This window comes from Lynx rufus, unplaced genomic scaffold (genome assembly GCF_022079265.1).
Source record: "Lynx rufus isolate CCGP_SWC_20201006 ecotype Redwood Valley unplaced genomic scaffold, mLynRuf1.p SCAF_4, whole genome shotgun sequence".
Taxonomy (NCBI): domain Eukaryota; kingdom Metazoa; phylum Chordata; class Mammalia; order Carnivora; family Felidae; genus Lynx; species Lynx rufus.
Window position 1 is genome coordinate 127,342,735 of NW_025814856.1, and position 24,406 is coordinate 127,367,140.

Sequence of the window (24,406 nt, forward strand, 5' to 3'; positions counted from 1 at the left end):
ACAGTCCCCCCTGGCTACAATGATGCAAAGGAAGGTATACAAGCCAGAGTCCTGTTCGCTGTTGGGCCAAAGCTTATTTTGAACTGGCTACTAACAAGAGGAGCCACTGAGGCAAATCTCTTAAGAATTTTCATAAAACAATTCCAACAGGGGCGCCTGGGTGGCGCAGTCGGTTAAGTGTCCGACTTCAGCCAGGTCACGATCTCACGGTCCGTGAGTTCAAGCCCCGCGTCAGGCTCTGGGCTGATGGCTCAGAGCCTGGAGCCTGTTTCTGATTCTGTGTCTCCCTCTCTCTCTGCCCCTCCCCCGTTCATGCTCTGTCTCTCTCTGTCCCAAAAATAAATAAACGTTGAAAAAAAAAAAACAATTCCAACAATTCCATAAAGTATACAGAAGTGGTAGTAAGTAAAGAAAAACACATAGTGAGCAAAATAATTCAATGCGACATAAATTTAGCATTTAGTGAGACTTTTGGGTGACTAATTTAATGAGCAGAATGGGGATAGGAGAACAAAACCTGCAGAGAAAACCATGTGGCACCGGGAGTTAAAATGCCAGCAGTCAGCATCTCGTGTCATCCCAATTCATACCTCACCCATGCAGCCTTCTTTCATCATGTACTTCCTAACGTGACTCCAGATTCGAGTTTTAGATAGCAGGCTGCCACCGGTGGCCTGCTCAAATTTTTCATAACTTCCGTATTTCTGTAAAGTCAGTTCCATAATATTGATGGACTGTAAAAAAAAAAAAACCCACAGATAATGCAAATAAATAACCTTGAATTATTTTGAGATGAGTAATAAGCCAGTTATATTCTTATTGATCATGACCTGTTCTGTGTTTATTGATTTCCAAATGAAACTGCAACTGAGGTACCACATCTAATCCTAAACACTGTTCACTCACTGTCACAAATTTTTACAAACACCTCAGTACTTAGAAATCCTCTTTCTGTGTTTGTTTCTCCTTCACATGCTAAAGGACAAAGGTACTGCATACAGTGTCACCACCTGACAGGCTGAGGAGATAAGGCAGAGGGCTCCTTGGCTTCTCTAAGACCATTTGGTGGTTTGGCAAGAGAACTCAGAGTGGAAGGTATGTCTCCAGATTAATTACTAAATTATAACTGCCATTTGGATAAAAAAAATAATAGCCCCAATTTTCTTTTTTTTTTTTTCAACGTTTATTTATTTTTGGGACAGAGAGAGACAGAGCATGAACGGGGGAGGGGCAGAGAGAGAGGGAGACACAGAATCAGAAACAGGCTCCAGGCTCTAAGCCATCAGCCCAGAGCCTGACGCGGGGCTTGAACTCACGGACCGCGAGATCGTGACCTGGCTGAAGTCGGATGCTTAACCGACTGCACCACCCAGGGGCCCCATAGCCCCAATTTTCAAGAACACAAAAAAATAATCCACAATTCTTCTGTGACAATCTTATAAAATTTGAAGCTTTCCTGGGCTAGTCTTTCACAGAAAACAGTCTCAACATTACTAAAAACATTTTCATCTTTCATTCAGGGAAGGGTACTACCTACTTTTCATTCTTCATTAATTTTCACATCAAAAGAATATGAAAATTGAGATCTTTTCTAAACACAGATATACAGAAAGGAAGACTTAAAAAAAACCCCTAGTAATGAATCAGAGATCCTTAGTATCTTGAAAAAGCCACAAGAAAGGAAAACATACGGAAGAAAAAGAATCTTCAAAAGGCCTTTTGGGAAAGAAGCTAGAAAATGCAAATATATCTTATAGGAACTGAGAGAGAAGCTAGAAAATTCATGCTATGAAGTCTAGTTTTTTATTGTCAGACTAGTAAAGAGATTGAAACTATAAGCACTAGAGTCAGACTACTTGCATTGCTGCCCTGGTTCTATCCACCTTCTGGCTTTGTGGCCATGGGCAAGTCACTAAACTTGTCAGTAAGCCTCCTCATTTTTAAATGGGGTAATAATAATAATGCCTACTTCATGGTTTTGTTGAGAAAATTTAGTCAATCTTTGTAAAGTACAAATAAGTAGTCAATACCTGTCAATTATTATTACATCATCATCGTCATCATGATCGGTACATTCATTCTTTGTAAATGCCACCGCTGTACATAATATGCTCAACACAAAAACTACAGAAAATGAACACACTACAAGTTATAATACAACATATATATCTCCACTGAAAAAATATGTATTACTAATAAACTAGGCATGTGACTTAAAGTTAGTGTAACAAGAAATGGCTTCGATAGGCTTTGCCTGGCTTCTGTTCCCAAAACTGTTCTTGAAAGCCTTGCAATTCAAACTGTGGTCGAAAGGCTGTGAGCTGGTTTCAAATGCAGAATTTTGCCCCCCACCATGCCTAGTGAATCAGAACATGCACTTTAACAAGATCATCAGATGACTCGTGCACGGTAAAAAGCAGCATCTCAGAGAATGGAAATATAGCATAAAGAGGCTACATTTTTTATATGACAACTCTGATAATTAAAAGAATAAAAGCACATAATTAAAAACCCATTTCAGCAGATTAGCAAATATTTTTTGCATACCCTAGTCTAATGATCCCAAGTCATCAATATATCAAACACGGTGAGAAGAAGGTAAGAAATTTGGCCTTAATTCCAGGAGACAGATGTGGTGCCTTCTATATTGGACTGACACTTAGACCTAAAAAAGGTTAAAGAATTTTTTTAATATAACTTGTAGTTGTATGTTTTTAAAGTATGTACTTAATTTTGGATAAAATTAGCTTTTCTAGCATATGCTTACTCACTAGAAAAACTGTCGTTATCTGGTTACTATGGTAGTCCCCGCTCATCTGCAGGGGATACATTCTAAGACCCCAGTGGATGACTGAAAATGCAGAGTACAAAAGCCTATGTACACTATTTTTTTCCTATATATACCCACCTATGATAAGGTTTAATTTATAAATTGGGCACATTAAGAGTTTAACAATAACTATTAAATAGAACAATTATAACAATACACTGTAATAAAAGATAAGTGAATGTGGCCTCTCTCTCAAAATATCTTATGGTACCATAACCCACTCTTCTTCTTGTGATGTGAGATGATAAAATGACTGTGTGATAAGATGGAGGGGGGGCGAATGACACAGGCAGCAGCATGAGGCTACCACTGACCTTCTGACGATATGTCAGAAAGAGGATCATCTGCTTCCAGAGAGAGGTTGATCTCAGGCAACTGAAACTGCAGAAGGTGAAACCACAGATAAGGGGTACTACTATGTTTATTACAGCAGATATAAAAGAATTTAGAGAATTAAGAAAAACTTAAATACAGGTGTTCCCTGTTATTGCCAATGAATGGTACTAGAAGGCTATTAAGTGTTCATATTCATCCATATTCCTAATAGGAAACGAAAATTTGATAGGAAGTTTATACTAAAAACGTACCCTATAAATATAAGAAAGAAAACATACCTTGGCAGCTTAATAACATTTAGGCAATCTTTATGTATGCCTATGTACTAATTTTTTGATTCATCAATGAATGAATAAAAATAGTGGGGGCTGGGGGGGGAGGGGGAGTGATTTTTCCATCAGAATGATATACAATAGCACATAACATCCTTCATTTCATCCTGATTTACATAGCATCATAATGGTGGCAAACTACATGGGAGCTTGTGTTAATATGATGTCATGTCCAATCATTCTTTAAAGTGCCTATCCTATTGTTATCTCTACTGATTTCTTTCTTCAACAGTTTTTCAACTGGTCCGACCTAGATAGATTTGTCAGTGATCACAAAGATCTCCAGTATCCTTCACTAACCTCAAGAAATAACTTCCCAATCCACCTGCATTATAATAACGCCCAGGCACAGAGACAGAAACAGTGGTTAAATGGGTGAATAAGTTCAAACATTAAAAGAGAGAGCAGAAATGTTGAGTGGTCACTTCATCAGTGAATATTTTTATATTACAATTTCTACTGCTTTATGTAATCTCTTAACTGCAGGCCACAAAAATTTTAGGAGTATGATCTCAGCTTTGGAAAAAGGAAAAGGCAATAAACAATGTAAAAAGGCACAAGGAAGCCTGCAAGAATATACCCAAAGGCTGCTGCTCCTGTTTGGGGTGGAGTGACAGATTGCACTGAAGTTTATTATCTGTACTTTTCAGAAGTTTTAAAATTCTTTACAATATGCATTTGTTAGTGTTATGATCAAGAGGAAAAAGTCACTTTTCTTCAGTTTTACTGAGTTATGACTAACAAATACAAATAAAAATTGTGGGGGCACCTGGGTGGCTCAGTCAGTTAAGCGTCTGACTCCTGATCTCAGCTCAGGTCATGATCTCACGGTTCGTGAGATCGAGCCCTGAGTCGTGCTCTGTGCTGACATTGTGGAACCTTCTTGGGATTCTCTCTCTTCCTCTCTCTCTCTCTCTGCTCCTCCCCCACTCAGTGTATGGGCACATGTGCTCCCTCTCTCAAAATAAATAATAAACTTAAAAAATAAAATAATAAAAATGGGGCATATTTAGGTTGTACCATGTGATGTGTTTTTCTAAAGGTGTACAATGTAATGATTTAGTATATGTACACACTGTGAAATGATTACTACAATCAAGTAGATTGACACAGCTATCACCTCACGTAGTTACCACTTTCTGTGTGGCGAAAACATCTAAGATCTTAGTATATTTCAAGTATACAATACAGTAATTTTATCTTAATTTTTTTAAGTTTATTTTGAGAAAGGGAGAGACAGAGTAGGAGAGGGGAAGGTGGGGGGGGGGAGGGGGGAGGGAGGGAGGGAGGGAGGGAGAGAGAGAGAGAGAGAGAGAGAGAATCTCAAGCAGGTTCTGCACTGTCAGCACAGAGCCGAACACGAGGCTTGAACCCATGAACCATGAGATCATGACCTGAGCTGAAATCAAGAGTCAGACACTCAACCGAGCCACCTACAATACAGTATTATTAACTATAATCATCATGCTGTACATTAGATCCCCAGGACTTATTCAGCTTATAACTGAAAGTTTGTACCCTTTGACCTACATCTCCCCATTCTCCCCCACAACCCATTTTTTTTTTTTAAGAGAAAAGAAAGGAGAAGTTTATCTGCTCTCCCTTGAGTTCAGAGAATCCATATCTATACCACTTGGAGAATCAAGCTTTCACATACCTCATCCACATGGCAAACTACTTCTAAAAGGCAATAAATTTCATGTCAAATCTCTCTTCTCCATTAGTGTCATCATTTAAATGAATCAGAAGACATTTCCCAGTATTATTTGGTGGGGAATTAAAACAAGAAGACGCTTAATTATTTTTCTCCAATCATCACTTTATTTTTTTTTAATTTTTTAAAGTTTATTTATGTATTTTGAGAGAGAGAAAAACAGCACACGAGCGGGGGGTGGGGGGCAGAGAGAGAGAGAGAATCCCAAGAAGGCTTTGCGTGCTGTCAGCCAGAGTCCAATGTGGGGCTCAAACTCATGAACTGTGAATCATGACCTGAGCGGAAGTCAAGAGCGAGATGCTTAACCAAATGAACCATTCAGGTGCCTCTCCAATCATCACTTTCAATTTGCCATCCAGGATATCATCTTCCTATGTCCAAATATCTCAACCAGTTTCATTGGCTTTCCAATAATTTTCAAATATCAAGGAAAGTCCACTTGAAGTCAACTTAATCAACTTTAAAAGGTCAATCACATAGAATTTAAAGCGCTTTCCCCTCCCTGAGGACAGGCCAGGCCTGAGGCCTAAAGAACCTTCACTGGGAAAGAAAGGTATAATAGTGATTTGATTCTTTCTCATTCCTCCCCGGTTTTCTGGGCCTCTCTTTCCCTTCAGCATACTGCGGGATGGGAGAAAGGAAAAAACAATTCTGAGATAGCTGGTTCAGCTGCAGCCCTCCTTCCTCGAGGAGAAGTCTGACACAGGCCTATCCTAGCCGGCACCTCCACTACAGCACGGCCACTGCAAGAAGCCGCCTAGAGTGGACTACTAACAAAACTCTGAAATTTTAAAACACAGTAGGAAAAAACAAAAGACTTAACTGATTGTATACCCATTTTATGAAATACATGCAGTCAGTGACAATAATGCTGACAAAAAAGGTTGACAGTTTTTAATGACATGAGAAAATACAGGTATGTAAACAAAAAATATACTAACCTCAATTATAAACATTAGGGATGGGACAAGGAAAACACACTAAATGTCAATAGTGATTATCTGTTAGCGACAGAATAATGGGATTTTATTCTCTTCTCTATACTTTTCCAACTTTCTATACTGAACGTATATTTCTTTTATGACTGGAAAAATATAATGTTTAAGTGCCATCTACTTTGTAAACTCCAAGTCTTTCTATTTACCACCTACTTTCTCCCACTTGCCAGTTAGTCATTGATATCCTTTCTCTGGAGTATTTGTGTTTAAAAAAAAGAACACATGGGGGAACAATCTTAACAATTCAAATATTTTTCTATAGATTTTTAGGCAGAGCAGACTGCTGGTAGAGTTGGTATGGCTTGCACACTTGAGGCCTCCTCATGGAGGAAGCAGCCACTTGCCTCAGCCATGTGAAGATCTAGCCCTGACTTACCTATAAATATCAAATGTATTCTCTGCTGCCTTTCAACCATAAGAATAGCAAACACAAACAGTAAGCAATCAGATATTACATAGTTTTACTGATCAGTTTTAAAAGTTTGGAACCAAATCATCTTAATATATAGACAACCCTATTGCCCAGGTCTTAGTTCCCTAGTCTGGAGGAATGTGACCTTGTTTCTTGCTTTTGTGTCCATCTTACAACTATGCCAACTCTTCCATCACCGTGTTAGAAAATGATATAACAGAATCTCCTCTTGAGTTCTATAAGAACAATATCAGGTAGGATATTTCTTCCTAAAAATGGGCTGAAATATGCCACCAAACAGTTTTGCCTTTTAAAATTGGACCAAAAACCATTATTTTTTTGCTAAATTATGAATCAATACCAGAGTAATAGAGAATAGAGAATCAATATTGATATCTCTGCTCATATCAACTATTTCTGAATCCTTCTCTTTATAAGAGGATGTTCTGAAGCTTTGTATATCTTACAGACATAAAAACAAATAGATTTTCAGAGAGCTCAAACCTAGAGCAAAAAGGAAGTAAATACAAACGAACAATTGTTCAGCATGAAGGAAATGATCCTATCTCTCCCATGATCTAGATGTTATTTATAATGTTACATAAAATAAAACATAAAAATAAAAATAAAACAAAACATTCTTCATAATGCTACAGCACTACCATCTCATGACCCTGAATCACTCTTATTCTTTTCTAGGAAAACAAGAAGTGGGGTGCCTAGGTGGCTCAGTTGGTTGAGTGTCTGACTCTTCATTTTGGCTCAGGTCACGATCTCACAGTTTGTGAGATGAGCCCCGCGTTGGGCTCTGCGCTGACAGCATGGAGCCTGTCTGGGATTCTCTCTCCCTTTCTCGCTCTCTGCTCTCCCCTGCTCTTTCTAAACTCTCTCTCTCAAAATAAATAAATAAAAATAACAAAAACCCCAGAATTGTATAGTCAGGAAGACAGCAAAATAAGAGGACCCTAAACTCACCTCGCCACATGGATACAACTAGGCAACACTCACATCAGTGTAAATAACCCAGAAAATGGGAAGACTGGCAAAATAAACTCCACAACTAAAGGTAGAGAAGAGGCCACAATGAAGAGGGTAGGAAGGGTGGAAGTGTGGTAGGGAGCTAAACAGGCCATCTGCAGGAGGGAACCTGTGGACGCAGAGCGGGGAGAGAAACAGATCCTCTCACTGGGGAGCCCACAAGGGGAAGGCAAATCCCCACATCATTTAACTCAGAAAACCAGAGAATACGAATTTCACTAGTTTTTACAACCAGTGGGACTTAAAGCCTAGAATTTACCATTATCAGCTGGCTCAGCTCTGAGAGAGCCCAGAAGGCAAATGAAAACTGAGTCCCCACCCTTAAGGGGACAGTACAATAAACAGCCCAGAGAGATATACGGAAGCAGCAGTTTGAAAAATGCCTGGGGCATAAGGGAGGGAGAGTTATTTACTAATTGCAGAGCCTGTTCCAGTGGGGCAGATTAAACTGGGAGGCTCCTCCAAGAACAAAGGAGCTGGCAGGGCCATTTCCCTCTCCTACCCCCAGCATAAACACATGCTACCCTGCAGGTATCAGCACACTCCCTACCTAACTTGCTTACAACCTACCCTGCCCCCTCCAGCCAGGCCAGCCTCAGTCCCTGTGCTGCAAGTCCCCTCCAGAAGACCAGCGCAAACCTTGCCAACACCATCTGCCGACTGTGAGCTTTGCAGGGCCTCCTGTGGGAGATACATGCACCTTGTTAAAACTGGGATTTACTCCTGGGATGCAAGGGTGATTCATTATTTGCAAATCAATCAAAGTGATATATCACATCAACCAGAGAAAGGATAAAACTATAGGATCATCTCAATAGATACAGAGAAAGCATCTGACAAGAACAACAACAATTTATGGTAAAAACTGGGGACAAAGTAGGTCTAGGGGGAATATACCTCAACATAATAAAGGAAAACCCACAAGGGCACCTGGGTGGCTCAGCTGGTTAGTGTCCAACTTGATTTCAGCTCAGGTCATGCTCCCAAGGTCATGGGATCAAGTCCTGTGCCAGGCTCCGTGCTAAGCATGAAGCCTGCTTGAGATTCTCTCTCTCCCCCTCGGTCCCTCTCACCTATTTGTTCTCTTTCTAAAAAAAAAAAATTTTTTTTATTTATATAAAAAAAAAAAAGTCCACAGCTAACATTATTCTCAATAGGGAAAAAAATGAGAGCTTTTCCCCTAAGGTCAAGAACAAGACAAGGATGTCCACTCTTACCACTTTTATTTAACATAGTACTTAAAGTCTTAGCCACAGCAATCAGACAAGAAAAAGAAATAAAAGGCACCCAAATTGGTAAGGAAGAAGTAAAACTTTCACTATTTACAGATGCCATATTATATACAGAAAACCCTAAAAACTCTATCCAACAACTATTAGAACTGATAAATGAATTCAGTAAGGTTGCAGGATACAAAATCAATGTACAGAAAGCTGTTGCATTTCTATACACTAATGATGAAATAGCAGAAAAAGAAATTAAGAAAAGAAATCCTATTTATAATTATACCAAGAATAATAAAATACCTAGGAATAAACATAACCAAGGAGTTGCAAGACCTGTACTCTGAAAACTATAAAACACTGAAAAAAATTGAAGATGACACAAATGGAAAGACAGTCCATGCTCATGGATGGGAAGAACGAATATTGTTAAAATGTCCATACTACCCAAAGCAACCTACAGATTTAAATTTTTTTTTTATGTTTATTTATTTATTTTTTTATTTTTTTTCAACGTTTATTTTTTTGGGACAGAGAGAGACAGAGCATGAACGGGGGAGGGGCAGAGAGAGAGAGAGACACAGAATCGGAAACAGGCTCCAGGCTCTGAGCCATCAGCCCAGAGCCTGATGCGGGGCTCGAACTCACGGACCGCGAGATCGTGACCTGGCTGAAGTCGGACGCTCAACCGACTGCGCCACCCAGGCGCCCCTTTTTATGTTTATTTAGTTTTGAGAGAGAGAGTGCAAGCAGGGGAGGGGCAGAGAGAGGGAGACACAGAATCCGAAGCAGGCTCCACGCTCTGAGCTGTCAGCACAGAGCCCGACACGGGGCTCGAACTCACGAACTGTGAGATCATGACCTGAGCTGAAGTCAGACGCTTAACCAACTGAGCCACCCAGGCACCCCAGCAACCTACAGATTTAAAGTAATCCCTCCCTATCAAAATACCAACAGCATTTTTCACAGAACTAGAACCAACATCCTAAAATTTGTATGGAACCACAAAGACCCCAAATAGCAAATGCAATTTTGAAAAAGAAAAACAAAACTGGAGGTATCACAATTCCAGTCTTCAAGTTACATTACAAAGCTGTAGTAACCCAAACAGTATGGTACTGCTACAAAAATAGAATGGAAAAGAAGAGAAAACCCAAAAAGAAACCCACAATTATATGGTCAATTAATCTTTAACACATGGGGCAAAAATATGCAATAGGAAAAAGACAGTTTCTTCAACAAATGGTGCTGGGAAAACTGGACAGCTACATGCAAAAGAATGAAACTAGACCAATTTCTTACACCATAAACAAAAATAAACTCAAAACACATTAAGAACCTAACTGTGAGACCTAAAACTATAAAAATAGTAGAAGAAACCACAGGAAGTAATGTCTCTTAGCCACAGCAACATTTTTCTAGATATGTCTCCTTCTGAGGCAAGGGAAACAAAAGCAAATATAAACTATTGGGACTACATCAAAATAAAAAGCTTCTTCTGCACAGAAAAGGAAACCAACAAACCAAAAACAACCTAGTGAATGATAGAAGATATTTGTAAATGACATATGCGATAAAGGGTTAGTATCCAAAATACATAAAGAACTTATACAACTGAACACCAAAAAATCCTCAAAATAATCCAATTAAAAATGGGCAGAAAACATGAACAGACATTTCTCCAAAGAAGACAAACAGATAGCCAAAGGACACATGAGAAGACACTCAGCATCACTCATCATTAGGGAAAGGCAAATCAATACCCCAATGAGATTTCACCTCACACCTGTCAGTGTTTTAAAATAAAAAAACACTTTTTCTGATGGAAAGATGGCAGCATAGGAGGATTCTGGGCTCACCACATCCTGTTGATCACTTAGATTCCACCCACACCTGCCTAAATAACCCAGAAAACCGCCAGAAGACTAGCAGAAAGGACTCTCCAGAGCCAAGCATAGACAAGAGGCCCACAAAAGAGGGTAGGAAGGGCAGAGAGGTGGTGCACGCTACACAGACTGGCAGGAGGGAGCCGGGGCTGTGGAGGGGCAGCCCGCCGGCAAGGTAGAGCCCCCGAGTCTGACTTGCAAAAGCGGAGGGGCCAGACTGCGTGAGTTCTGACAGCCAGCGGGACTTGACATCTGGAATGTTAAAAGCCAACAGCTCTGCTCTCAGAGAGCAGGAGGTCTAGAGGACAACGGGAGAAAGAGTTGTTGAGCCCTGGAGGACAGAGCTCAGCTTGGCGGGGAACAAAGGCACTGGCCAGCGCCATCTCCCTCGCCCATCCCCCAGCCAAAATCCCAAAGGGAACCAGTTCCCTTCAGGGAACTTGCTTGTACCGCGCAGACACCCAACACTGTGCTTCTGCTGATCCATCCCTCTGACAGTTCTACCTCCCTCCCGGTGCTTCAGGGCCCCTCCGGAAGTGGACCACCAAAGGCAAAGCAAGCTGAGTCTGCGTCTCCCGCCTCTGTGCACCTTGCGGACCCACCCCAGCTAATACGCCAGATTCCATCGAAGCAGCACCACAAGCTGGCAGTGTGCAAGTAGCCCAGACAGAGGCCACACCACTCCACAGTGAGTCCTACCCTTGGGAGAGGGGAAGATAAGGTACACACCAGTCTGACTGTGGTCCCAGTGGTTGGCTGGGGGCAGACAACGGGTCTGACAGTGGCCCCACCCACCAACGCAAGTTACTCCAGACAGCACAGAGGAAGAGCCCTGCAGTTCCGTGCCACTCCAGGGACTATCCAAAATGATGAAACAGAAGAATTCTCCTCAAAAGAAACTCCAGGAAGTAGTGACAGCTAACAAACTGATCAAAAACGATTTAAGCAATATAACAGAAAATGAATTTAAAATAATAGTCATAAAATTAATCACTGGGCTTGAAAAAAGTATAGAGGACAGCAGAGAATCTACTGCTACAGAGATCAAGGGACCAAGAAACAGTCAGGAGGAGCTAAAAAATGCTATAAATGAGCTGCAAAATAAAATGGAGGCGACCACAGCTCAGATTGAAGAGGCAGAGGAGAGAATAGATGAATTAGAAGATAAAATCATGGAAAAAGAGGAAGCTGAGAAAAAGAGAGATTAAAAAAATCCAGGAGTATGAGGGGAGAATTAGAGAACTAAGCGATGCTATGAAATGCAATAATATACACATAATTGGGATTCCAGAGGAGGAAGAGAGAGAGAAAGGTGCTGAAGGTGTACTTGAAGAAATCATAGCTGAGAACTTCCCTGATCTGGGCAAGGAAAAAGACATTGAAATCCAACAGGCACAGAGAACTCCCTTCAGACGTAACTTGAATTGATCTTCTGCATGACATATCATAGTGAAACTGGCAAAATACAAGGATAAAGAGAAAATTCTGAAAGCAGCTAAGGATAAACATGTTCTAACATATAAAGGGAGACCGATAAGACTAGTGATGGATCTATCTACTGAAACTTGGGAGGACAGAAAGGAATGGCAGGAAATCTTCAGTGTGATGAATAGAAAAAATATGCAGCTGAGAATCCTTTATCCAGCAAGTCTCTCATTTAGAATAGAAGGAGAGATAAAGGTCTTCCCAAACAGACAAAAACTGAAGGAATTCATCACCACTAAACCAGCCCTACCAGAGATCCTAAGGGGGATCCTGTGAGACAAAGTACCAGAGACATCACTACAAGCATGAAACCTACAGACATCACAACGACTCTAAACCCATATCTTTCTATAATAACACTGAATGTAAATGGACTAAATGCTCCAACCAAAAGACGCAGGGTATCATAATGGATAAAAAAAAAAAAAACCAAGACCCATCTATTTGCTGTCTACAAGAGACTCATTTTAGACCTGAGGACACCTTCAGATTGAAAGCGAGGGGTATCATACTACTGGAAGTCAAAAGAAAGCTGGAGTAGTCATATCAGACAAACTAGACTTTAAATTAAAGGCTGTAACAAGAGATGAAGAAGAGTATTATATAATAATTACAGGGTCTATCCATCAGGAAGAGCTAACAATTATAAATGTCTATGCGCCGAATACAGGAGCCCCCAAATATATTAAACAATTACTCACAAACATAAGCAACCTTATTGATAAGAATGTGGTAATTGCAGGAATTTAATACTCCACTTACAACAATGGATAGATCATCTAGACACAGGATCAATAAAGAAACAAGGGCCCTGAATGATACATTGGATCAGATGGACTTGACAGATATATTTAGAACTCTGCATCCCAAAGCAACAGAATATACTTTCTTCTTGAGTGCACATGGAACACTGTCCAAGATAGATCACATAATGGGTCACAAAACAGCCTTTCATAAGTATACAAGAATTGAGATCATACCATGCATACTTTCAGACCACAATGCTATGAAGCTTGAAATCAACCACAGGAAAAAGTCTGGAAAACCTCCAAAAGCATGGAGGTTAAAGAACACCCTACTAAAGAATGAGTGGGTCAACCAGGCAATTAGAGAAGAAATTAAAAAATATATGGAAACAAACGAAAATGAAAATACAACAATCCAAATGCTTTGGGATGCAGCGAAGGCAGTCCTGAGAGGAAAATACATAGCAATCCAGGCCTATCTCCAGAAACAAGAAAAATCCCAAATACAAAGTCTAACAGCACACCTAAAGGAAATAGAAGCAGAACAGCAAAGACACCCCAAACCCAGCAGAAGAAGAGAAATAATAAAGATCAGAGCAGAAGTAAACAATATAGAATCCAAAAAAACTGTAGAGCAGATCAATGAAACAAAGAGTTGTTTTTTTGAGAAAACAATCAAAATTGATAAACCTCTAGCCAGGCTTCTCAAAAAGAAAAGGGAGATGACCCAAATAGATAAAATCATGAATGCAAATGGAATTATTATAACCAATCCCTCAGAAATACAAGAAATTATCAGGGAATACTATGAAAAATTATATGCCAACAAACTGTGGACAACCTGGAAGAAATGGACAAATTCCTAAACACCCACACACTCCCAAAACTCAAACAGGAAGAAATAGAAAGTTTGAACAGACCCATAACCAGCGAAGAAATTGAATCAGTTATCAAAAATCTCCCAACAAATAAGATGGCTTATTGGGGACCAGATGGCTTCCCTGGGGAATTCTACCAGACGTTTAGAGCAGAGAAAATACCTATCCTTCTCAAACTATTCCAAAAAATAGAAAGGGAAGGAAAACTTCCAGACTCATTCTATGAAGCCAGCATTACTTTGATTCCTAAACCAGACAGAGACACAGTAAAAAAAAGAGAACTACAGGCCAATATCCCTGATGAATATGGATGCAAAAATTCTCAATAAGATACTAGCCAATCGAATTCAACAGCATATAAAAAGAATTATACACCATGATCAAGTGGGATTCATTCCTGGGCTGCAGGGCTGGTTCAACATTCACAAATCAATCAACGTGATATATCACATTAATAAAAGAAAAGAACCATATGATCCTGTCAATCGATGCAGAAAAAGCATTTGACAAAATTCAGCATCCATTCTTAATAAAAGCCCTCGAGAAAGTCAGGATAGAAGGAACATACTTAAACATCATAAAAGCCATTTATGAAAAGCCCATAGCTAGTATCATCCTCAATGGGGAAAAACTGAGAGCTTTCTCCCTGAGATCAGGAACACAACAGGGATGTCCACTCTCACCGCTGTTGTTTAACATAGTGTTGGAAGTTCTAGCATCAGCAATCAGACAACAAAATGAAATCAAAGGCATAAAAATTGGCAAAGATGAAGTTAAGCCTTCACTCTTTGCAGATGACATGATATTATACATGGAAAACCCAAGAGACTCCACCAAAAGTCTGCTAGAACTGATACATGAATTCAGCAAAGTTGCAGGATACAAAATCAATGTCCAGAAATCAGTTGCATTCTTATACACTAATAATGAAGCAACAGAAAGACAAAAAAACTGATCCCATTCACAATTGCACCAAGAACCATAAAATATCTAGGAATAAACTTAACCAAAGATGTAAAAGATCTGTATGCTGAAAACTATAGAAAGCTTATGAAGGAAATTGAAGAAGATACAAAGAAATGGAAAAACAGTCCGTGCTCATGGATTGGAAGAATAAATATTGTTAAAATGTCAATACTACCCAAAGCTATCTACACATTCAATGCAATCCCAATCAAAATTGCACTAGTATTCTTCTCAAAGCTAGAACAAGCAATCTTAAAATTTGTATGGAACCACAAAAGGCCCCAAATAGCCAAAGTAATTTTGAAGAAGAAACCAAAGCAGGAAGCATCACAATCCCAGACTTTAGCCTCTACTACAAAGCTGTAATGATCAAGACAGCATGGTATTGGCACAAAAACAGATACATAGACCAATGGAATAGAATAGAAACCCCAGAACTAGACCCACAAAAGTATGGCCAACTAATTTTTGACAAAGCAGGAAAGAATATCCAATGGAAAAAAGTCTCTTTAACAAATGGTGCAGGAGAGCTGGACAGCAACATGAAGAAGAATGAAACTAGACCACTTTCTTACACCAGTCACAAAAACAAACTCAAAATGGATAAAGGATCTGAATGTGAGACAGGAAACCATCAAAACCCTAGAGGGGAAAGTAGGAAAAAACCTCTCTGACTTCAGCCGCAGAAATTTCTTACTTGACACATCCCCAAAGGCAAGGGAATTAAAACCAAAAATGAATTACTGGGACCTTATGAAGATAAAAAGCTTCTTCACAGCAAAGGAAACAATCAATAAAACTAAAAGGCAACCAACAGAATGGGAAAAGATATTTGCAAATGACATATCGGAGAAAGGGCTAGTATCCAAAATCTATAAAAAGCTCACCAAACTCCACACCTGAAAAACAAATAATCCAGTGAAGAAATGGGCAGAAGACATGAATAGACACTTCTCTAAAGAAGACATCCAGATGGCCAACGTCACTCCTCATCAGGGAAATACAAATCAAAACCACACTCAGATACCACCTGATGCCAGTCAGAGTGGCTAAAATGAACAAATCAGGAGACTATAGATGCTGGCGAGGATGTGGAGAAACGGGAACCCTCTTGCACTGTTGGTGGGAATGCAAACTGGTGCAGCCACTCTGGAAAACAGTATAGAGGTTCCTCAAAAAATTAAAAATAGACCTACCCTATGACCCAGCAATAGCACTGCTAGGAATTTACCCAAGGGATACAGGAGTACTGATGCATAGGGCACTTGTACCCCAATGTTTATAGCAGCACTCTCAACAATAGCCAAATTATGGAAAGAGCCTAAATGTCCATCAACTGATGAATGGATAAAGAAGGTGTGGTTTATACACACAATGGAGTACTATGTGGCAATGAGAAAGAATGAAATATGGCCTTTTGTAGCAACATGGATGGAACTGTAGAGTGTGATGCTAAGTGAAATAAGCCATACAGAGAAAGACAGATACCATATGTTTTTACTCTTATGTGGATCCTGAGAAACTTAACAGAAACCCATGGGGGAGGGGAAGAAAAAAAAAAGAGGTTAGAGTGGGAGAGAGCCAAAGCATAAAAGACTCTTAAAAACTGAGAACAAACTGAGGGTTGATGGGGGGTGGGAGGGAGGAGAGGGTGGGTGATGGGTATTGAGGAGGGCACCTTTTGGGATGAGCACTGGGTGTTGTATAGAAACCAATTTGCCAATAAGTTTCATATATATATATATATATATATATATATATATGTATAAAGAATAGTCAAATAGCACAATGTAACATTTAAACCACTAGTCCAGAAAATAAAAAATCTCTATATAAAACTTTTAGCATTGTATGCAGTGCTGGGGGCTCAGTTGGTTAAACATCTGACTGGATCTCAGCTTAGGTCTTGATCTCAGGATTGTAAATTTAAGCTCAGTGTTGGGCTCCACACCCAGCATGGAGCCTACTTTAAAAAGAAAACAAAACACTTGGCATTATCTTAGATCATTTTAAAAACTTTCTGAAAAATCTTAACATTCTGGTGAATGATCTGCTTTTGGTATACCTGCTAATTCTGTTTACTGTTTAGTAGTTTGAAAATCTGACCATCAATCATGAACCACTTCAACAGTCCTGTGTAGAAAAACTATCTCCCTTCTCAACTGCAGTTTTCACTCAATGAAAAACTGTGTACAATAGGGACACTATTATGATACGAGTCGGGGTGATATTGTGAAAGACTAGAAATGAGTAGATCTAGTTTTACATTAATGCCTTACTAAATGTGTCATCTTGAGTATGTCATTTTACTTTTCACAGGTTTAGTTTCTTCACAGGCAAAATGGAGATGAAAATTTTTGCCATTTACCTCAAAGAGTTGTTGTGAGGATGAAATTAGAGACAATACCAAGAAAGGAGAAAAGGAAAGAATGTGTTTTGCAATCTATTTCCCACATGACTGTATACAGGTTTAACAGAAGATAGCTGGGTCTTAATTTTACAATTTAAAGTAACTGATTTGACATCCATCCAGTCCCAACCCTCCCTTCATTACTTTCCTTTTTAGTAAATTCTAACACCTAGAACTCTTCCCCCACCACCCATCCAAATACTGAATAACCCCTAGGAGATCATATAGACCTTGTCTTTAAGTCAGTGTTTTCCAAACTGTTTCCTGTAGAAAAGTGGTTAACAAGGTATCATTTTTAAGAGTTTTATGGCCAAATGTGATTGGAAAATATTGTATTAAACAAAATTAAACAAGACTCTTCCAAGCCTTCATTTTGATGCTGTACATGGTCAATCTCAGGGATGAATATAACATTTTGTGTCTTCCAACTTATGTGACCCTCTTTTCTCATGCAGTATTCCTCAAATCAGTTTGAAAATACTTATTTCAGATAAGCATGAGTTGTGTACACACCCATACACTCTCTCTGGTACTTTGAGATTCTCAGAATGAAAAGCAAAATCCCAAATACTAAATGAATTTTCCAATGGTGACTACTACTTCTTGGCAGCAAATTAAGTAAGATATGGATTACTCAATCAGATCATTAGGTCTCCACTTAAGGTACTACAGCCACAAACTGATGGGACACCAGAGCAGTAGTCATACTCAGATACCTTTAGCTGTGAGCAGTCACTACTCTGTAAAGCCACTGAGTGTAATATCTGGGAGAAACAATAGATTCATCCTTACATTCCAATTAAAAAAAAAAAAAACACTATGTTGACCCCTTAAAAAACATACATTCAGGTTAAACCTGACCCTTGGGCCACAAATATGGATCCATTGTTTGTAAAGTACATCACTAAATTTCTACATTACCATCTAGAAAGTAAGGGCCATTCATTCATTCATCTTATTTGTGCTAATCACTGATACATTTTTTTAAGGCTTTAAGTAATCTCTACACCCAGTGTAAGGCTTGAACTCACAACCCTGAGATCAAGAATTATACACTCTACTGACTAAACCAGCCAGACACCCCTAATCACTGATACTTTTGTTATTTTTATATTTTATAATCTAAGCCCCCATTTAACCATTAGACTGGAAAAGATGACACATAAACCAACAAAATTTAGTAATACTCTGATAGAGGTATAAATATTGAGATGATGGAGAAAGGTAAATAAAAGTAGGCCACTAGAGGAAATAGAGGGCATTCTGGACAAAGGAAAGAATAGTGTCAGAAGCATACACAAAATTAAGTGAAATAGAGTTTCTGGACTGGAGAGGCATCATAAGTCTCATTTATTTAATGCCAGGAACTGAGCTAGATTCTGGGTCCCTGGCTGGTGCATCCAGAGAGTGTGCACCCGAACCCCAGGCATCGCCCAACAGACCCCCAAAGCTTGGCCAAGGCAACTTCAGGTGAGCCACCCCCCCCAGCCCCTTGTGAGCACAGCAGGTGGCGCTCTACCCCAGCTGAGCTGGGAGAGGTTGGGGAGGGGATGCAGGGCCCCTGGCCCGTAGACCTTTGGTGGGGAGCCTGAGAGTCACCCAGCAGCTGGCACGGTGCACAGCATACACACACAGCCTTCAGACCCAGATTTCAGACACCCAACAGCTGGCAAGGCCTGCCCCTTAATGTCCCACACGGCAGGGCTGGACAAGGGGTCCCAGACCTGGCAGGTGCTCTGTCCCGCCTTCCTGCAGCCGCCTGGGTCCCTAATCTCACCATTTCCCTCCCATATGCTGCCTTCCTCACTCCCAGGGTCTGTGGGTCTCCTCTTTTTGGAGGAAGGGGAAGATTAAGAAGAGGTTTGCCAGTTGGGTGGGGAGCACAGGACCTCATTCAGACCTAGGCAGGAGCCTGTGAATTGTGGAGGGGTTGTCAGGACTGTCTTTGGGTTTGGAGCCTTTGACAGCAGGCTGGGGGCGGTGGGGAGGCCTGTCCACCCCTCCTGCTCCACAGACCTGACCTGGACCCCTCCTCACACCAAGATCTGACTCCCATGTGGCAAATTCCTTCAGAGTCTTACTGGGATTGGAAGAAGCCCTCTGGCACAGAGACTCCTAGAGGTCTTCAGGAGGTCTCCAGCTATCAACCCTGAGACTCTGCTCCCTACCAAGCCCCACATGCTCCCCTTCCAGATCAAGCATGGTGTCCAGGGCCTGGGGGCGGGGTTGAGTAGGACCCTGGATGGAGGCAGCTGCCCCTACTCCTCACTGATGGAGCTAGACCACTGTTCAAGAGAGAGGGGACAGAACCTTCTGGAGGTGGGAGCTGAAGATCCAGGCTGGCAGCGAACATAGCTGCTCTGTCTCCCCTAGGTCCTGCTGAGCCTGCAGGTATAGCTGATAAATAAAATACTCTTTTTATCAAAGGAGTCAGTCTAGTGGTGAAGACAAAAAAAAAAAAAAAAAAGAGGATAGCAGCATGATAAACGCTATGCTAGATAATTTCCACAAGATACTGTGGGATTACAGAGTTGACTTGGAAATGTAAGCACGAGCCAGATCATAAAAGATGAAAGACCTACAGGCCATGCTACAGATTTCGGACCTAATCTCGAATTATGAGGAGACCTGAAGTGTTTCAGGAAGGCAAATGACATCAGACTTGTATCTTAGAAAGACACTGATGCAGTGTGGAGAGCAGGGGAGACTGAAGCAAATACTTTTGCCAATACATAATTCAGTTTTCCATAAAATAGAAATTGTAGACTATGACCAGATTATAAGAAAAGTATTAAAAACATATATATTCTACATATGCAGAATGTAATAGATTGAGCGATCTGAGACACTGAGTCTAACATCAATGAAGGGAACAAATGAAAGAACACAGTTGGACTAAAAAAGATGTCACCTGCAGCCTTCTTCCCGCCCCGCCCCCCGCCCCCACTGCATGTTTGCGTCCTCAGGGCTGGGGGTAGTCTGGATGTATACAGTGGTGACTGGGAATATCAGAGGGCAACTGCTACCAGGATAAGAGATTTATAAACAGCTTAGTAATGAAGACTCTTCTTTTACCACCTATCAGGAAAAAGCAGATATTCAAGCTGTTCTGTAGCAAAGATCCTGTTAAGAACCTAAGAACGCATGTTACGCAAAATTTCAAAGGCAAATCAACAAAATGCTGTTTCAGTGAGTCATCTAGGTCATAGCTTCTTCCAAAGACATACAATCTGATGGTGTATTTCCATCTCTGAATATAAAAAATCTTCCTTGCTATTTATTAGGTTAACAAATGACTCCACTTCTCCAATCTAATACAGAACATACTAAACTCTCAATCTTTAAAAAAAAAAAAAACTCACAATTTTAGGTTATCTGTGAAAGGTTTGTGATTTGCTAAACACAAAACTGTGTCACCTAAGGAGAGGTAAGATTTAAAGGTGGCTTGCTTTTTCTTCCCCTTTTTATTTGAATGACTTGAGGTCTACCAAGATAAAGTACTACAACATTAGTACAATTAAACCTTAGCCTCAAGGAACCTTTTATAAGGCCTAAGGAAACCTTAGCCGCAAGGAAATGTTGCGTCAAGACATCCTGCTATCAGTGAAGCTGTCTGATTTCCAATTAAGTTGCTTCCAACAAAAACGGAAAATAAACACATCTTGCTTTTAGAACATGACATGATTTTATGTATTATTCAAAAGCATGTGTTTTAATATAATGAATTACCTATTCCATTTACACAAGACCTTGTTTTCTGAGAACCACACTTAAAATTAAAAGTCTTTATGTTATGCCAACCATTGGTCCCAGTACAACAGAGCTTATTATATTTAATAGATCTGGTAAAATAGAGGTGGTGAACTGGCAACCCAAGGGATAAATGTGGCCCAGGAACAAGTTTTCCTTGGTCTGGACAGCCTTTGCTTAATTGAATTAGCAGTTAACATTTACTTGGAGATAAGCAATTTACATGTTTCTATGTCAGAATAAAGATACATTACAAAGTATAATGTAAAATTACATGAATTTAAGATAAAACAGATTTGCTCCTGATTTCCATGATTATTCTCTTTACATCTCTATTAGGTTATCTTCTTAGTAAAGCTTGAAAAGCATTCTCCTGAGTTGTCACACTGAATATACATTATAGAAAGAACTGCATTGAAATGGTTAACTTTTAGGTTTTTGTAGTTGGAGCACTGTTATCTGAAGTAAAAGAATTTTCAGTTAACACAGCTTGTGGAAACTGAGCTTTTCTGTGATTAATACGCAATGTGAAAGAAGAACTAAAAGTTTTTACAAAATAAATGACACAACTGGATATATAATATGACAAAAACAGAATCTTGATTTAATTAGCCACAGTATTTTTAGGTCTCAAATTGAGAGAGATCTGTGAGGTCCTAGAAAGAGTTCTAAATAATCATTTTCATTCTACACCATAATGTGCAAGGAAAACTTCAGAGACTGAGCCCATTTCTCTCCTACAAAGCAAGAGTCCTACAAATTAATCCCAAATCAAAGAAAAAAATATACACATATTAATGTTTGTTTATTTCTGAGAAAGAGAGAGAGATAGAGAGAGACAGAGAGACAGAATCTGAAGCAGGCTCCAGGCTCTGAGCTGTCAGCACAGAGCCTGATGTGGGGCAAGATCATGACCTGAGCCGGAGTCAGATGCTTAACCAACTGAGCCACCCACACGTCCCCCAAATCAAGGAATATATTTTTTTTTAATTTTTTTTTCAACGTTTATTTTATTTTTGGGACAGAGAGAGACAGAGCATGAACGGGGGAGGGACAGAGAGAGGGAGACACAGAATCGGAAACAGGCTCCAGGCTCTGAGCCATCAGCCCAGAGCCTGACGCGGGGCTCGAACTCACGGACCGCGAGATCGTGACCTGGCTGAAGTCGGACGCTTAACCGACTGCGCCACCCAGGCGCCCCAAGGAATATTTTTAAAAGAAGGCAATTCTCCAATTTCTTAGTTACATTTAAATGTCTGACAAACCTTTTATTTAACATAGTAATTCTTACAAACAGCTAAAATCCATTCTGCTATTGGTTGAAAGGGTTATATCTTAAGGTATCGTAAAGATTAACAAGTACACATCTACGGAGTACTTTGGCATACTACAATAGAAACATAAAGATGTTTTATTGTATGTTTTTGACATCTCAATACTTTGCAAACTTATCTGTACATTTCTTCCAGTAATTGCAAGCCTTTAACGTCTGTTCTTTATCCAGACTAACATTCCTTAATACTTATTTCCCTGTCTTTCCCAAGTTCATCTTTTCCCCCAGAGGTTATGATGCAAGATGTCTATAACCAAATCAGAGGTTCAAAAGCTTTCTTTCTTTCTTTATAAATCAATTCAGTGCTTTATTTTTACTTAGATGTTTGATTTTAAGCATTGCTTCTATCTCTACTTCATGCCACTGTTTGTGGCTTTTTTCTACTACTGCGTTTACTACTTACTACAGACACTAGTGAATTACTCATGGCTGGTGTAGCACCATCCTCAGTAGGAAAGCAAAGGTGGTAGCTGCCTTCATGAGAACTATTCCACAGAGAGAGAGCAGGGAATATCTTCCTATTTTAACTAATTCATATAAATGCTTCCTTCCATTAATATGGGTAATCAATAACTACCCTTACAAATAGTTCTTTTGAAATATATAAAGTCTTAGGAATAGGAAAACACTGGATACAGTATTTCAATTGTAGAAGGAATTTTTGAAAACTATTTTTTAATTTTTTAATTTATGGATTAATGTATTTTATGTATTTATCTTGAGAGAAAGAAAGAGAGCAGGGGAGGGGTAGAAAGAGAGAGGGAGAGAGAGAATCCCAAGAAGGCTCTGTGCTGTCAGTGCAGAGCCCCATGCAAGGCTCGGTCTCACAAACTGTGAGACCACGACCTGAGCCGAAATCGAGAATCAGATGCTTAACTGACTGAGCCACCAGGCACCCCTTACACTATTTTCCATTATTTTTTTCATTTGAAGACACTTAAGTAATTTTATTTTAACACTTATCAATTCTGGATTATGTATACTCCACCTGAAGCAGAAAGGGAACAGATGAAATGCAACAGTCAGGACAATAGTAAAAGAGAAATAGTACAGAGCCTTACTGGAAGGGATGTTGCTGCTTTGTTCCCTGGCAGAGCCACAAGGTCAGGAAGAGAGAAATCAACACCTATAATGTTGTGGATAGCCTGTCTGGGGAGCCCTTCCCAGTCTTCCTAAGGCATTCATTAACACTGTATTGAGTTGAGACTGAAGTCATAACTAAAAGAGGACGATGGGTGCCCTTACTGGGAGATACTTTTGTCTCACAGTTCTAAAAAAACCAGCAAAATCACTATTACACAAGTATATATCATAAAGAGGAAAAAATATCTTCAATGTCCTCATAATTAGCTTCTGCCAGAGGCATGGATCCTTGCCAGCAAAGTGAGAGGATCTTTCCATCTGGTGCCCTTTGGGTGCTGGGGGTGGCAAAGGGACAGCCAGGCTAAAACCATGCTGTGAAACAGTGGTGTGCTGGAGCCCCATCATTCTGGCTTGTGAGGACTGAATTTTTATTAATTTGCAAGCAGTTCATGTTACACTGCTTGAAACTGATCATGGTGGGAGTATTCATATTTACATCATGGACACTGAGAGCTGGTTTTCCAACATGCCATTGTGTGGAAGTCAGCAGCACTTGAAACAGACTCCTGGTTCTGCACCTTACTATATGTGACCTCAGGAAAGTTACTACACTTCTCTACGTCATTTTTTTCAACTGGTAAAACTACAAGTATTGCACCTCATGTGAGGAACTAAAAATGGTAACAGCTATAAAGTACTAAGCAATCAGAGTAACAAGCAAATATTAAGTAGTCTATCAATGCTAGTTATAATCTGTCACACATTGATGGTTCATGTGACTTTGTCCTTAAATTTCAAAGCAATTTTAATGGAGCAAGGGTCCTTAAATAAAAGGGCAATGTCAACAATTTCATAATAATACAAGTATATGGAGAACAAATGTTTTTGTTCGCTCTTCCCCTGCTACCCTCAAGGCAAAATTTCTAACTTACTATACACTTAATTTACTTGGCCTTCTGTACAAATATCATACAACTAAAAAGTAT

General features: G+C 39.8%; 1 protein-coding gene across 1 annotated transcript in view; it reads right to left on the bottom strand.

The window, feature by feature from the left end:
• The window catches only part of MATCAP2 (microtubule associated tyrosine carboxypeptidase 2), a 72,992-nt gene that overhangs the window by 17,900 nt on the left and 30,686 nt on the right, over nt 1-24,406 (bottom strand). Inside the window, exon 4 of the mRNA XM_047096953.1 lies at nt 591-734. Coding sequence (XP_046952909.1) covers nt 591-734 — 144 coding nt within the window. The remainder of the gene's footprint in view (nt 1-590; nt 735-24,406) is intronic.